At 38.6% G+C, this 16,932-nt stretch overlaps 1 protein-coding gene across 1 annotated transcript in view; it reads right to left on the bottom strand.

Annotated features, from left to right (window-relative positions):
* Window positions 1–242: 242 nt before the first annotated feature.
* The window catches only part of LOC104835917 (serine/arginine-rich splicing factor 5-like), a 17,087-nt gene continuing 397 nt past the window's right edge, over window positions 243–16,932 (bottom strand). The window contains exons 2-8 of the mRNA XM_010574175.1: window positions 14,881–15,019; window positions 11,257–11,327; window positions 10,396–10,482; window positions 7,993–8,065; window positions 3,825–3,898; window positions 2,745–2,855; window positions 243–1,772 (exon numbers count right to left, since the gene is read on the bottom strand). Of these exons, the coding sequence (XP_010572477.1) occupies window positions 1,481–1,772; window positions 2,745–2,855; window positions 3,825–3,898; window positions 7,993–8,065; window positions 10,396–10,482; window positions 11,257–11,327; window positions 14,881–15,006 (834 nt within the window). The 5' untranslated portion in view covers window positions 15,007–15,019 and the 3' untranslated portion in view covers window positions 243–1,480. The remainder of the gene's footprint in view (window positions 1,773–2,744; window positions 2,856–3,824; window positions 3,899–7,992; window positions 8,066–10,395; window positions 10,483–11,256; window positions 11,328–14,880; window positions 15,020–16,932) is intronic.

Raw genomic sequence — 16,932 nt, 5'->3', positions numbered from 1 at the left:
TCTGCAAGGACTGCACAAAGACTACTATTTGCCATCCATTCAAACAGCCACTGATGGCCATGACAGTAAAATCCTATCCTGTCCTCCCATTAGTCAGCATCTGGTTACTTACATGTCGTAACTGGTTTCTAGTTTACATTTTACTTGCTTCCATATGGGTACACCTTCAAATAAATTTCCTTGTGATCATGTTTGCAAGACTGCAAGAAGTGGCCAACAGCAAGATTACTAAACAAAACTGCAAAGTAAGCCAGAAAAGGTTTTATTTTATTAGGAATGGTACATTTAAACACATGTAAGACTTTGGGATTAATTTACATATTTTTCCAAAAACGTTTCCCTTCTTGAACAATACAGAAGTTAAAAAAAAAAAATCTAATTCCAAATTATAAGAACGAACAGTATTTGCAGTGGAAATTTCTATCAATCAAAATAACTGTGCATTCGGGAGATTTAAAGAAGTTATCCTCTTTATGCCTTAACATGATTTACTTTTTCTGTCACAACTGACTACACTCTTCCTGGGATTTTTTTGCTGCTGTCTTTACTAAAATAACCTTCCTTTCCATCAAGACTATTGCTAGTCATACCCAAAAGTATGACACTGAATAATGTGTGTATGAAAGCTATGTCACTTTTATAAACATCAAAAACATGGACATGCATATTGACATTTCTGTGCAGTTTTATGGAGTCACTTGTCAAATAAGGCCTCTACATACAATACCACATACTAGTGAATTACTGGAAAATTATTATAATGAATTCCCAATAATCCGGACATCTGGATGGTACGTCTCATTTTAACAGGAAAATCCAGCTTTCATTACTGCTTAACATTGTATTGATTCACTATCCAAATGAGCAATATTCAACTGACCAATGTGTATTCCTGAAAGTCTGTTGCAAATTAAGCATATTATCAAGGTCATTTAAAGCTGGAACTTAAACAGCCTGTCAAGCCAAGCAACGGGGTAAAAAAGTGAACTCTAAACTAAATTCAGCTGGTCCATTCATTCTCATACAGAAAAGTAGCCACAGAACCTTAAAGGAATAAAATCTATACTTCCTGTTCTTGGACTCAATACCAAGGACAAAAGCTAATGTAGTATTTTGGAAGTCAAAGGCCTTGGAGGTGGAGGGGAAAGTGGGGGGCAAGAGAGGGAGAAAGCAGCGTATTGTCTCATCCCATTACCTCAGCATTATGTGTACATAATATATCTATGATAGAAATGTTTACTAATAGCAGGGAAAAAAAAAATAAAAAAGACTTCCCACTCCAGACTTCACTGAAAGGAGAAAGCTGACAGCCCCTCCTCACAGAGATGGCCTATTTGATGACAGGCACTTTGGCAATGCAAGAGGAGGTTACCCTTTCGTCATGTTAACTCTTCCCCTCCCAGTTCTCATGTATAATTTGTCTCAAGTCTTCAAGAAACTTGAATCAAATTAAATGCATTAATACATCTCTAAGAGCAGGTTAACTACGGCTATGAGCAGAGCTCGATCTAGATCGAGATTTTCTTTTAGAAGAGGAGGGAGATGGGGAAGAAGCTAGCAAGCTGGAGCGGTGGCTTTTCTGGGAGCAACTCTTTTTAGGTGTACGACTGCGAGAACGAGACCGGGATCGAGATCGGGACCGGGATCGAGATCGGGACCTGGACCTGGACCTTGATCTTGACCTGGACCTGGACCGGCTGTCCGATCTGGAAGATCCTGTAGACCTGGACCTGCTGCGAGATCTTGAGTAACTCCTTGATCGAGATCTGCTTCTAGAGAAACACAAAAGCTGTAGTCTTACCTCCTACTAAATTTAAAATACTCAAATTCTCAGTGACTTTGTATGCACAGCACATCCATGTGAACATCTGAATGCGCTATGCACAGCATTCAGTTATTTCAGAGTGCTGCTAGATTTCTGTTATGCTCCATCACAACAGTATCTTCTTAGGCCAAGGCTAGCAGGAACTGCTAGCCTTGACATTCTCTGCTAGCTTGGCAAAATATGAACTGCCTAATAAAAGACACTTTCCTCCCAGCAGAGGTGGGAGGAGACCAACAAATTTTTAGCCATTTATCGAGAAAAGCACAGAAATGAAAATTCATACCCATCGTATTTATTCTCTCTAGAAATGCCCATGTACATTAGTTTGGGGTTTCTTTCAAGATGCTAAAAAAAAAAAAAAAATCTCTAAAGGCATGGTACACCAGCACACTTTAAGGCCTGAGAGTTTGACACCTTCTCTAGTTATGCATCCCTTTTCTTATGAAAAGAAATGGATTTGTTTTTAAGAGAGACAATGAGAGAGACGCAGCTAACTTTTTTAATGACTGAATGGCAGAACTGCTTTGGGTATAATGCAAGCAAGCTAACTGTTTTTCTTTTATTTTCATGAAAAAGCTGGCTTTCACAACTATCTGAGAGACATTTCACAGGACTGTGAAGCAGCTTTCCATTAAAATAAAAGGCTTTTAATAACAAAATTCATAGGTTTTTTAGAAGTCCTTTCATTTAATACCAAGTTCTATTGTTAAAAAAAAAAGTTCCTTACTCTCACCTGAAAGTGTTCGATTTACCCTGTTTTCAGCAAGTTAGTTCTTATCTAAATCTGTTTACACTGCTAGAAAGTGGTTCTGTGCAGTGATATTTAGCTTGGGGCCAAAGAATTAGATAATAAAACTTTGGCATCGATACTACCCAAATCCATGCTCTCAGCAGAATTTTATCAGGTCAGGTGACATACCTATGCCTTCTGTGATCTTCAGTCAGTTTAATTCTGCGTCCATTAAGCTCAGTGCCATCCAATTTTTCCAGTGCGCTCTTCATATCACTGTAAGACGCAAATTCCACAACCCTGTATACCATCAGGAAAAAAAACAAAGTTTCAGAGAAACTTAAAAGCAAGGAGAACAAGTTTGGGCCTTTTCCTATCTGTTGAGTCACAGCTTGATGTTTTATCTTCTGAAAGCTAATTTTTAACTTGGTTAACAGGAAAATATGACACTAACAGTCACAGCCATCCATACCTTCCACATCTTCTTAAACATTACCAGAACTCTCATCTGCAACGAGATGGGAGAAAATCCAGGAAGCTACACAAACCTGTACCAGCTGAGGAAGTACCTTTCAGTCCTCCACTACATTGCATTCTAAAGCTGTCCAAGAAAGAAAATAAACTTGCAGACTCTCCTGTCCCATTTAGATTTTTAACAGTGAATAGAAAAATCTCCTCTTTGTTTTTTTAATTTGTTTTCCCCTCAAAAAAGTCTAAGTTGCATTTGCTTGCAGTGGACCTAGAGCACTGGTTTGCCAGCACAGACACTATAATCATACTTTCCTCTCTCCTGCCTTGTTATGCATGACCTTTGTAGTCTGCAGAATTAAGAATGGAGAGCAGGCAACGAGGTATTCCTTATGGAGATTGGTTATGTTCATTTCCCATGACTTTGTTGAACCAGTGCAAAGCAGCCACAGACAGGAGGTATTCTAGCCTCAGGAGTCAGATCATAAATGATTATACATAAATAACTCTAAGTTAAAGACAGCAGAACTCAACTGTTGAAAGGTATTCTCCCTCCCCTTTCTGCTTTGACACAGTTTTCATGGCAGAGAGTACAGACTGAGTTCAATACCACTTCTGAACTCCTACTTACTGACTGTGTTTTGGTTTTTGGTGGTTTGTTGGTGGGTTTTTTTGAATTGGAGAAATTTCAGCATCTAAGCCACATCATAGATTTATGTTTCATTTCTTCTATATTACAACGATAATTTTGCCTTTAACAGTTTCAGGTATCGTACAGATTTAGACACAAAATGAACTCACCCTTCATTCCTGTTGTTTCTGTGTGCATCCACATAAGTGACCTCCCCTGCCTTTCTCATGACATCTTTCAAGTCCTGCAGCAAAAGTTAACATTTTAGCCTTAAACAGGACAGAAATGAGTCAGCTACCAGTAATACTCCCCTAAAACTTTCTCTGCTAAAACTGCTTAATGCTTTTATACTTCTATACATATAGAAATACGTATAATTCAGAAAAAAGTTTCTGAAACAGCCTGTGTAATAGCAGCTGCATATAGAAAGGATCCCTCATTTTTACAACTATAGTGAATAAAATACTGCTTTTAAAATAATCCTGTATCCCAAACCAGCTGTTAAGAAAACACAATGCAATACTTAAAATACCAATGTATGCACTAAAATCAGAACTATAACAGATGAAAAACAACATAGTATTAAATGCAGATTTTCATGACTAGCAGCCCACTTAAATGACAATCCAATATATGTAGACAAATTCATTCTATATGCTCACCTCCCCAAACTTCACAGCACAATTAAAAGCAAAAAGGTGCAATTACTATATAATTAATAATTTTACAAAGGGAAAAGTTTTCTTATATTTCACTTGAATATCTCTCACACTGCAGTACCACATCAATAGACACCCTTGTATTTAACTTAATAGAGGCTAAACACGCAGACACTGTAAAATTACTTGCTCAGCAATAGGATAAAGTACAAACAAATAATGTAAAAGGTCACTAAAAAGCTAAACATTTGTATAAGTTAAAGCAGTACTTTTACCAAACAGTATCTGGCATTTTATAATCCCAGACTACTTACCGCAACATGCCACAAGTGGCAGATGATATAAGAAGGTACCTTAAGCAAAGAGTTGCTTGTCCAATACCTAGCTGGCCAAGAGGAACTCTCTTACATGAGAAAGGCAGAGTGATGGCTCATAGCAATATGCTTCACGGAGGTACCAGGGGCCCTGAAAGCACTGGACATAGTCTCCAGTCTCCAGAAGTGGCTAAAGAACCCGAGGATGATCTGTGCTAGCCAATCGAGATCAAACCCAGGCAAACCAAGATCTAGATCGCCAAAAAACAGGAGTGTCATAGGAACCAAAAGGAAAATTCAGAACAGGCCAAACCCTAGAATTTCAGCCACTAGAAAACCCGCAAATCTTTGGTTCTTTTTCCTCCACACAAGAAAAATGAGGGTTAACCAAATAAAGATTGTTAGAAGAGGTTCAAAATGCACTTGGTTAGAAATATGCTTAAGGAAGAAAAGACTACAAAACAAAAAGCCAAGAAAAACTTTAGAACATTTGCCACAGAATATAAGAAGGCTTAGTTTTATCTAATCTTTTAATTAAAATTAAATCATTTAAAAAACTGGCATACACAAACTAGTAGACATTTTCCTTGCTTCACATGTGCTTAACACAAAGAAACCTTAACAGCAAATGAAAAATGGACCCTACAGCACCATTAAAAGTAACACTTCAACCTCAGTATGTTTATCTCAATCTAGAGATGCCCTGGTTTCGGCTGGGATAGAGTTAATTTTCTTCCTAGTAGCTGGTATAGTGTTGTGGTTTGGATTTAGTATGAGACTGATGTTGATAACACACTGATGTTTTCAGTTGTTGCTAAGTAGTGTTTAGACCAAGTCAGGGATTTTTCAGCTTCTCATGCCCAGCCAGCAAGAAGGCTGGAGGGACACAAGAAGCTGGGAGGCGACATAGCCAGGGCAGCTGACCCAAACTGGCCAAAGGGGTATTCCATACCATGGGATGCCATGTCCAGAAGAACAAAATTTTGGCTCTGCTCAAGTCAATGAGAGCTTAACCAGACCAGGACTGGTAAGTCAAAAGGAAGTTAGAAAATGTTAATCTACATAATTATTTTTTAATTCAATAACTTTAGGCTTTAAAATTGAGCCCCCCCCCAACTTGCCACACTAGATGCTGAATCCTAAGGATCATCATCATGAAACATCATTTGTAATAGTAATGTCAACATGACTTAAGATGCCAACATTATTGATCAAAAGAGAGAAGTGTGCATGTGTTATAAAGCTCAACAGAGTATTTGCTATTATTAGGGGAATGTTTTAAAGTTATCTGATTTTTACTTAACCAGTGGCACAGTTGGATTTTATCCTAAATTTACTGTTCTGGTTCACCTTAAACAGCACAAGAATACCCTGTTGTCCTTAGCGGCAAAGGAAAATAAGGTGTAGGACAACCATAAACAGGAAAAACACATATTAAAAATTACATCTTCATGTAACACAGATCTACTTTTCCCAACTGCTTGAAAATTCACAGACACTGAAGAACTAATGAGGGTGGTTGGAAAGCTCTGAACATGCAGAAATACGTTTGCTAAAATAAGGAGAATTCTGATAGTTTGTCTACTACTTAGATATGAGATTATCTACTAACAATATAGTCAAAAATTTGAGGAAACTGATCTGAATACAAATTTTATTTGTGGTTTGGTTGGTTTGGTTTTTTTTAAACATCCCAGCACAATAACTTTTAAAGGAGACAGAAGTTCTCAAAGCACGGGGATCTGCACGCACCAAAGATGAAATTATGTGCGTTAAGTTTTAAAGCAAGGTTCCATATTGATTGTGCTTGCTAGAAGCTCAGGAGTTAAGAAGAATAATGCCACTACTGTTAATGTATTAGCTCTTTTAATCTGTTGTGTAAGTAGCATAGTTAAAAGTTAAAACGCTAGTCAGTATCAAAGCAGTACAGCTCCAAAACAAAATGAGGCTTGCATATGGATGTTAGCTTCAAATGATTTCTATTTAGGCAGGTATCAAGAAGTAAAGTCTCTTATGCTAACTTATGATATATTTAAGAGAGTCATTAAACATTTAATTAGAATCCTAAAGATTCATCAGTATGAGATCTGAATTGGGTGGGCTTCAGTCTAAAATGGTAAGTACACACAAAGCCATTATAAATATTCACAAGTAAAATAAAGTTACAGAAACATTAAATTTTTTTTCAAGTTAACACTAAACAGCATTATAGGATTTATTCTCCTTAATGCTCCATTCTAGCTTACTTCTCTGGTCCCTACTGTCATTTCCAAGCGTTGTGTTCTATAACAAGCTCTTCATATACATAACTGCATAGCATACCCAGAAGATACTCAGATGAAATCCACTTGCTCATCACATCAACTCAGAAGTTGTTTTTTTTAGTTATTCAATAATTAACACAACTGTACAATTATGAACCTTTTGAACCTGTCACGCAGAAGATAAACAAACCTAGTTCAACTGTTTATCTGCATGGACTGTACCCAAGCTCTTATGAAACACATCAGCAGAGCTCCAGGCAAGCCAAACAGCCTCCTCATGCGGATTTAGCTGCAAGACCAAGGCTTTGAACATTCAACATGTTCTACTGCATCTTTCAGTACACTAATTAAAGTCTCTTTATTCAAAGAATATAAAGGTTAATGAACAAGACTGAACTCCACTGTTCACTCACCTTTTCTAAATAGCATCTGTTGCTATGCCCTTAAAAAGTAAACTTTCTATAGACTGTATACTACACAGAACACAACTAAAGGAATTACTACATGGTTATTCTGTTAAAAGCCAGCTAAAGATTAGCAAAACATAAGCAAGGGGTGCAAAAATAATTAAGAAAGGTGGTAAGAAAGCTTCAAAACACAATTACTCAAAGTTTGAGTTTTTTAAAAAGTATGTACAGCAAGCATACTTTATACAGTAGCTTTCTTAAGATTCCCTTTATTAATGACATATTACCAGACTTCTCATCATGCATCATGTCACAAAAATATTTTGCAAAACATAAGAAAAGACCATAAATTTCATTCAGAACAAAGGCATGCACTTCTAGGTATAACAATACAAAAGGATGACATAGTTTGCATGGATGCTATGCTTCAATAATTTAGAAACAATCTAGAGATTTCAAAAGGGTTATCAGCTCCCAACTATAAAATCTAGTTATAGAACTATTCACACAGATGTGAAACAGAAGACTTCTGTGTTTGAATGGTAATTTTTAGCAATTACTGAAGCTTTTTTGCCTTTTTTTCTTACTTGGGTTAAATATTTATGATGGCTTTATTAAGAAATTAGCCTGAGAGCAGTCTACTTCCAGGGTAGGAAAATAAGGTGTAAAAAAAGAGGGTAAGATGTTAACTCACCTGCCAGCTGATACGGGATGAAAGGTTTTCAACTATGATCCTGTGTTCAGTACGAACAGGAGGTCCATACCGGCTAGAAGAGTTCAGAAGGGAAAAAAAAAAAAAAAACAAACGAAAAAGTTTCCAGTGTAAGGAATTTAGAACTTAAGAAATCTGATGTTTTCTATAGTTTGCTGAGAGAGTTAAGTATTTTCCTTGTTGCTGGACTGCAGTTTGATTCTCCCTAGTCAAGGATATATTTAAGAGTCCACTACAAGAAGAGAGCTGTTACAAGGGGATTAAAAAGGATTTTGATGAAGAACTTTATACCAAGGCAGTCAATATAGCTGCCATTTTTTCTAAATACACTGAAATAAGTGCCTAGTAGAATGAAAATAATGTAAAGAGAATTATTTTAATTTTGGTATTTGACAGGCTTGGCTCACACATACAGTTTTGGAGGTTATTCATGTAAAGGGCAACTTCTAAAAATTTTTTTTTCGTTGGTAGGATAAATTCTGTTTCATGTCAGGGAGACAGAAGGCACAATTCAAAGGCATCTTAGTTTATGCTTCTAAATTCCAAATCACTTGTTAATATTCATAAATGCCTCCATGACCTATATTAGATATTTTTGTGGGTAGAAATATTCTTATTTTAGTAAAATGAGAGCTAGATAACTGGTTGCCCTGAAATAACAGTGGCAGTTTACAGTTCCTGAATGAAAGCCAATGCTGTTCACTTAACCAAAAATTAAAGACCCTCTCAAAAATGAAAATGTGGCACGAAAATGTTCATACAGAAAAGAGTAAGACATCTGGAAAGAATACTGTCCTTGCAGGTCATTTCTGTTCTCAATCCTAGTCATTCTGAATCCAAAGGGATCTAAGAACTATGGAAAAAGATATGCCAGCCTTTTGATAAGTAATGCAGGATTCTAACAATGGCACTACTTTGTATTACTACAAAAAGATTCAAGAATCAAGAACACTGACCTTAGAGAAAATTATTCTCATCTTCTCCTCCCATAGAAACATAATCCTAAATTGTGCGTATTGATTTGTACACTGAAGCATAGGCAATTTCATTTCAGTGCATACCTCAAAGTGTCCCAATTTTTTTCAGAACATCCAGATCTTCCAGGCATTTAAACAGAGGTCCCAGAGTCCCAAAACTGGCAGGCTGAGTCTCATTTTTCCATTATTGCAAACCGCAGTCTCTTCCTGTCTGGCATCGGCAGTCTGACGTCATGAACATGACTACAACGTCAGATGCCCACGACCTTCAATCACACTTCCTACTTTAAAAGTCCACTTTTAGCCTGGACCTCGGACCAATTATACCGCATCAAGGTTACTGCCACTAAAGAAAAAATAATCTAATTAGCATACTTGCATATGCAAATTAGATGTTCCAGACACTGGTTTGTAATTGGCAGCAATTCTGACTTTGAAACAAATGCAGAGGTTTATGTCAGTTAAGTCTTCGTCTTTCTTCCAAACTCTACTCTGCATAGGCCACAGCTATAAATGTTTCTACAGAGTAAATTATTCCATACATACTTACTTCACACAGGTAGATATAAAAGTACAAAGATGTAATGTGTAGTTGTTTGGTGGAATATATGCAAATCATCTGCAGAACTTTCACAAGCACCACTGCAAGTTGGTGTAAGGTTCACCACTGGCTCAAATCACTAAAAGTGAACAACTTCACAAATACTGTATGTCCACTACAGGTATTCTAGATATGAGCTACATCCCATTTTTCAGATTCCACTATCAGACAGAGGCTCTCCTTCAGCAAGGCACCTGCTTGGTCAGCAAACTTAGTCAGTTGGTATTTAAACACTTCTCACATGCTAGTATGTTGTGTCCTAACATTGTTTCTCAAATACAGTTCCTTTTGTATGCTGTGCTGAAGTAAGCATTTTGATAACCATACAACTGGAAATGTGAAAGCTTAGTTAGATGGTAAATACCTTGAACTATTATTCTACAATAATTCTACTTAGCCTGTAAGCTCAGTTTAATGACAAAAGCCTCAGTAGAGAAGCTCTGGCATTTTTCTTGATTTAGTCTTTAAAAACAGCCAATCCAACTGCAGCATTACTCCTTCACATCATTTACACAACAGTAGGAAGCAAGACCAACGTAGTGCCTACAACATGGAGAGGGAGCATTTCTTAACAGGTTTGTGAACCTCTGCGAGCCAGTCAAACTGCTTTAAAATCCACATTCTCCTCAGCCAGAGGAGGTAAATAATAGTAATGGACCTCCAAGGTTTGAGAACATAAAAGTTCTTTCATGAAGCTATACAAGGAAACAGAACTGGATCTCTAAATCCGACCACAAGAAGAAAACAGCATTTCCATACAGTTCTTCAGTTAGTGTGTTTGTAGAAAACAGAGTCCAGACCACCTACCTAGATCCACTCTGCGACTGGTAATAACTGAACCGTTGTGGGAATCTGCCCCTTCCTCTTCGGGCTCGAGCATGCTCAATTGTAACCCTTACAATAGGAACAAAACAAAACAAACAAAAAATAAAACACAAACTTCAAGTATTTGACAGTGACTTAAATCTTTTGCAACTGGAAGCACATGTGCACTAACAAGAATTATCTTGCCCTTGCAAGCAATGATTTATAACACAGTCACTGGCATTTCTTAAAGAGCCAGAACAGTGGTATTCTCTTGTCTCATTCATCTCCCTCAGACTTTCATGAAAATTGTCATGGGTCTGTAATTCAGATTGAAACAATTAAATTTGCTTAGCCAGAACCCAAGAGTAATCACAGAGGGAAAAGAGTACCAAAATAAGTAACAACAACCTAATGACATAAACCCAGCTTCCACAGTCAAAACAAAAATTACTGTAATGTACAATAACTATAGTCCACATTGTTGCAAACTGAAGAGCAAAACTCCAAATGATGAGAGGCTATCATCGACTTAATTTCTGAAGTCAACAGACAGATAAATAACAAACAAGTTAAATTCATTTTTACTAATATTTCTAGTGAGAAGACCTTGAGTTAGCTTTTAAGGAGAAGTGGAGAAAACAGTCAGCCCTGCTCCAAACCACCCCTCCTCCAGCCCCAAACTAATTTTGCCTTATGTAAGTCTGTAGCCAGGATCCCAATGAGTCTCTTTATCTAAAGTTATAGAAGGTGTATCCCATCACAGAGACACAAGAAACAGGTGTCAGAGCACAAGCTAATGCACCATATTTGAACGCAAAGCACTTTTGCTGTTCTTAAGGGAAATTATGGTATCACGCTTACCTTTCATCACACAACTCTTTACCATTTAGTTCATAAATTGCATCATCAGCATCCCTGTGGTCTTCAAATTCCTAGAAAGAAAATAGGAATAAAAAAGTATTTTCCCTTATAGCATACTCAAATGCTACAAAACACATTTTCTTTATAAATTTTACATTTCTGCAGCAAGTATCAGCCAGAACTTTGATCAGGGAAGCCGACTCCTAGTACATTTATGACTGAAAAGCCAAGATGTTCCCATTCATGATAATTTCTTCTCCCTCCACCCTGCAAACTCCTTCTGCCTTCCTCAGTTGTTTCAGTATAGCATTTGCAGAACCTATATAAAATAAATTAATTAAATGACCTGGTTTATTACAGAAATGTCTAAACTGCTTTTTGGGAGAGAAGTGGTGGGATTACTTCAAGGCATACAGTTTAAAACACAGCCCTACATACAGGGAAATCCTATATAACAGCACGAGCTGATCAACTGCAAACAAAAGCAGGAGAGCTGTGCACTCCCAAAACCCTCTTAAGAGTTCTGGGGCTGATTGAACTCTTACTGAATTGGCAAAGAAAGAGTAAACCTGAAAAAAAGCCCTTCTCATTTTTTTTCTGAGTGAATTCAGGTCACTAGTGTGGCAAAAAGGTACCTGTGTAAGAAGAGTAAGAAACATAAGCCCCTCTTCAGCAGTAGCCACCTGTGGGCCTGGATCAGCTATAATATGCAATTCCATATACTGCTGCAACAGAATCTGTTGCTTCACTTTTGGCAGCAATGCCGCTTTAGTCAGCCCGAGTAGCCTCTGCCCACTATCCAGCCCACCGGTTCTTGGCAAAGCTGTTCGTACAGCTCTGCAGGAAACTAGGTCAAGAAACCTATCCAGATGAAAAACAGCACACTGTGTGCAGGAGGTGGGGTGAAAAAGACAGTGTTATTTTTCAACTAGATCGGCTTCCCAGGTAGGTTCCTTATGTGGCTGAACAACTGTGGTAACACCATGTGAGGCAAGGGGAGAAAGGAAATAAATAAAGCAGTGAGAACAAGCAGCTGGGTAGGGACTGCTTGAACCAACAGTGTGGATGGAGAAAAAAAATTGTGGAACTGCAGCTTGAGAGCAATGAACAACAAAGAAACTTCTCTAGTTGAAGAAAGCGTTTGCATAACTATAAACAGCTTTTCAGAAGCAATACTGGCTTAAGCAACCTTCCCCCTTCTGCGCTGAAATCTGTTTCACTACCAAGTGAACTGTCACACATCCTTGCATGATGATGCAAAAATTATCTTGAGAAAATTCATTTAGGCCTGGCATTTAAGATTATCAATAGTTAGCAATTACAACTCCCATGATTTCAGCTAGTTCCTAACAAACTGAACATCTGTAAGTCTGTCTAACTTTACATACTAGCTTTATGGTCTGAAGTTTGAAAATGTTCTGCACTGAAGTCTACAAAATTTAAGAAAATATAATTAGTTTCAAAGATCAAGCAATGATTTCAGTCAAGCACAATGAAACATACTTTTAACACTACAACAATGTTCAATCAAAATCACTTGGTTTTTTAAGAGATTTTATAAATACAGATTTTAAATAACCAAAACCAAAGATGAACCAACAGCCCATGACAGTGAGGTACCGCAAAAGATAATGCTATTCAATGTATTTATAAATGATCTGGATGACAGGACCAAGAGTACCCTCACCAATTTTGTGGCTGACACCAAAGTGGGAGGAGAAATAGATACACCAGAAGGAATAACTACCACACAGAGACCTTGACAGGCTGAAAGGTTAGGCCGACAAGAATCACAAGTTTTAATGGAAGATAAATGTGAAGTCCTGCACCTGGGATAGAATAATCCTAAGCAGCAGAACAGGCTGGGATCTGAGTGGCTGGAGTGTAGCTCTGCTGAAAAGGACGTGGAAATCCTTGTGGAGAGTCAGCTAAGCATGAGTCAGCAGTGTGGCCTTGCTGTAACGAAAGCAAACTGCGTCCTGGGCTGCATCAGTAAGAGTACAGCCAGCAGACCAAGCGATGTGATTATTCCACCCGACTTGGCATTTGTTAGGCCACACCTGGAACAATGTGTCCAGTTTTGGTCCCTCCAGCTCAAGAAAGACATTGAAAAATTGGAGTGGGACCAGCAGAGGGCCACCAAAACTGATCAGAAGGTTGGAGAACAAAGAAAGGCTGAGCGAGCTGTGTTTGTTCAGCCTGAAGAAAAGGCAGCTCAAAGGGGATCCAGTCAGAGTCTTCCAAAACCTAAAACACAGTTACAGAGATGACTCAAGTGCTTTCCTCATGTGGGTGCACAGTGACGGGATGACAGGTAAAGGGGGGAAAGTCTTGTTCAGACGTAAGGAAAAAATTCTTCATCATCAGAACAATTAAATTTTTTAGACAGAGTTATGGGGCAATTATTCAAGCTTATTAGTGAGCTCTGAAAAGAAAATGCTTCTGCTTAGGAACTGCAGAAGAGAGGAAGGAGGGTTGGCTGACTCATGTGCAGGAGTTGAACAGAAGTTGTTCCTGAATGAGTCAACAGCCCTGCCCAAGAAGAGAAGAGGAACGCTCAGGGAAAGGTGACTTGAGAAATAGCAGCAATTGGAAAGGATGCACTAAATAAACTCAGGCTCACATCTAGATCGGCCATTTACCTCCAGACTTTAAGAGGCAGGTATTTACCTACTGGCAGTCAACAAGAAGTAGCTCATACTGCAGGGCAATCAGGAACAAGCATGTGTAGGAGTCAAGAAGTAATACTTCAATGAAACTAAAGTAGGGAAAGCCTGGTTTTTTTTCTTTTCCCATAGCTTCACCCAAGGGACTCATCTTGGCAGAATGAATGGCAGGTAAGCCTGCCACAGTGCGAGGGCAGCATCAACCTTTCCAATTTGAACTCAGTGCTGCAGAACAGCTAATTCTCAGTTTTCAGAAGATAATAGTTAAGAAACAGGCTGATCCTGAGTCAACTTGGGAACCTGTAAAGCTGTAAAAATTTGGACAACAGTTTAGGAGTGTAGAGCTTTAGAAAGCAGTGGTAGGAAACTAAGATCCAATGAACTGTGCATTTCATTTACTAGTCTGACAGACACATACGCCCTGTGAACATATATTGATGGTGAATATGCCTAACTTTAGCTGCACAAGATTTAAAAGCTGTGCTGCTTAAATCCAACAACAAGCACCTATTACACCTGTTGTCTTAGCCAACCACTTTGCTTTTATGTCAGGCCATTATTCAGAGAGATGACCAAGCAGACTAGAAGGAGTGAGAGAGGAAAAATAAGTGGTTCTGTATAAACCCTTCTCCAGGTCAAGACTTTGCCAAGTTTTGTAATGCCGTAATAGGATATTTATACTGTCTTCAGACATAAGGGATAAAATTTAAATCCGTGGAAGACTATGATCAGACAATGTATTTAATGCAGCTAGAATATTACCAAGATTTTGAGCAAAACCTGGCCAAAACCAGGTAAAACTGTAATCCCAGCATCTGAAAAGGAGTCTGAAATGTATATTAATATTTTCCATTTCCCATTGGAACTATTATTCTCTTAAGCATCTTCCCTTCCTTGACATCAACCTAGCAAGGCGAGTACCTGCAAGCAAGAGAAAGGAAGACAAGGTATTACTTACCACAAATCCAAATCCATTTTTTAGATGGATTTCTCGTATGCGTCCATACCCTTTGAAGAATTTCTCCACATCCCGTTCCCGAGCGCGTGAGCTTAAGTGTCCAACAAAGACACGGCAGCCACTCATCTTAAGGTTGATGCTAAGAAGGAAAACAGCACTGTTTATTAGATTAACAAACTTAAAATAGAGTGATTAAGACCACTTTTGCATCTCAGAAATCTTGGTTAAATAGGATTTGATTTTATTGTCCTCCAGGTATGTATGTTAAAAATCCAATTCGCTATAGCCAGAGAAGTGAGAAAATCTTGTATTGCTGACTTCTAACAGAACCTACGCAGAACCCCCAGTTTTGTCCTTTTTAGTCATGTAAGCTAAAGACTTCTTGTATCTAAAATAACGTTTTGTTTGCTGTTAGGCTAACAAGGCTTTTGTATCACAGAACACGAAAAAAACCCACTTTATAAGCTCCAAGATGAATTTACTGGGCTAACAGCAGTAAAAAAAAGAACAAAACTGTTATCCTAATCATTGGAATAACAACATAAAACATTCTCAAGCTTTTGCTTTCACCTGAAAGAATTGCTGCAATAAAAGCTGTATTAGCATTCAAAAGATAAATGGTAGTCATCAAATTATTTGTACCAACCATAAAATACTTTAACAGTCTATCAAGTTATGAAGACAAAACATTTTGTTATTATGAGATTTCAATGATGGCAAAAACAAAGGCTATTTCAGATATTCGGATTTTCAAAACTGTCTACTGATCCAGGATACATAATTTGAGATATTTTTATGGAAGCTCCAGTGTTTACCTTGAGTATATCACTTTTTCAGTTTATGCGATTTAGAAATTAAGTTCTTATAACTGGAAAATATTAATTATTTGGCTCACTCAGTAAGCTGCTTGTCATACAAAAACCAAAGAATCCAAGCCCTAAGGAGAGGAAATACAACGTGATCTTGTATTACAATACTAGGTTGTAAAGCAGACAGAGCAAACTGACAACATATCAGTTAGCTGTGAAAGTAGTTCAAGACAATTTGGGTGCAGTATTTTGAATTAGCATGATTTACCTTCTGTGTTAACACCCATTAGGTTTCTATTGATTAGTTTCTTTACTTGGGCTCAATCTGCCATCAGAGAAGTGCCAGAACTTTGGAAGACTGGGTACTGGACTTCTCACCGGGGCGAGAGGTAGAAGTGTGACAGCACTTACTTAAGATTAGCCTAAACCGTCCCCCAACCACGATCTGAGGTGATGGCGATTTAACCACTTTCACGCAAAAAGTTTTGTGCTTCCCTTACCATGCTGCCTTTTATAACCATTCCTTCCTTTGTGCTCACACTTGCATTTTTATACCCACATGGAAATCCAGCTCAGAGGACTGATTCAGCTTCCTCGCAGAGCAGCTAGTTTTCCGACAGATTGTTTCCCTGATGCACCCTTACCACACAAACACTGGCAAGGCCAGCAGCTGCTATTAAGGGAAAGACAGGCCTTTGCAGAGGCAGGACAGACTTACATAACTATGTGCTCTAAAACACGGCAAGAACGGTCACTCTGGCAACAGCGCTCATTTTGGGAACGACACAGATTTGACAGATTAAAACGACTGCGTTCCTGCTGTTCAATGCTTTTAGTTCTTAGTTCCAGAAAAACAAGGTGGGGAGGAGAGGAATCACGGCAGGAAATGAAGGCGGGTTGGATGGAACCGACTGCCTGAGAAACTGTCACAGATACAACTATGGGGCGCAAACGATCTGCCCGTGCATTATTTACTCAAACATCAGGGAGCACAATGGACGCGAGAGTCTGCACCGACACCTGCCGCTCGCAGAGCTTCACACGTTGTTCCTAGCACAATGCAACCGCGCTTGCTCACCGGCGGCTCCCAAGACACCACACGCCGTCGGAAGAGCACTCGGCAAGCACGGGCCCGCAGCGAACGACCATCTGCTCGCTCGCTCTTCTGAGAAGTCGCGACGGGACGGGGCTGCGCCAGGCTCGCCGCCTGCCGCCGGCGGGGGGGCCCTCTCCTCCGGGTTCC

This window comes from Haliaeetus leucocephalus, unplaced genomic scaffold (assembly GCF_000737465.1).
Source record: "Haliaeetus leucocephalus isolate CR32 unplaced genomic scaffold, Haliaeetus_leucocephalus-4.0 Scaffold417, whole genome shotgun sequence".
Classification (NCBI taxonomy): Eukaryota; Metazoa; Chordata; class Aves; order Accipitriformes; family Accipitridae; genus Haliaeetus; species Haliaeetus leucocephalus.
This window is presented reverse-complemented; position numbering and strand designations above follow the sequence as displayed.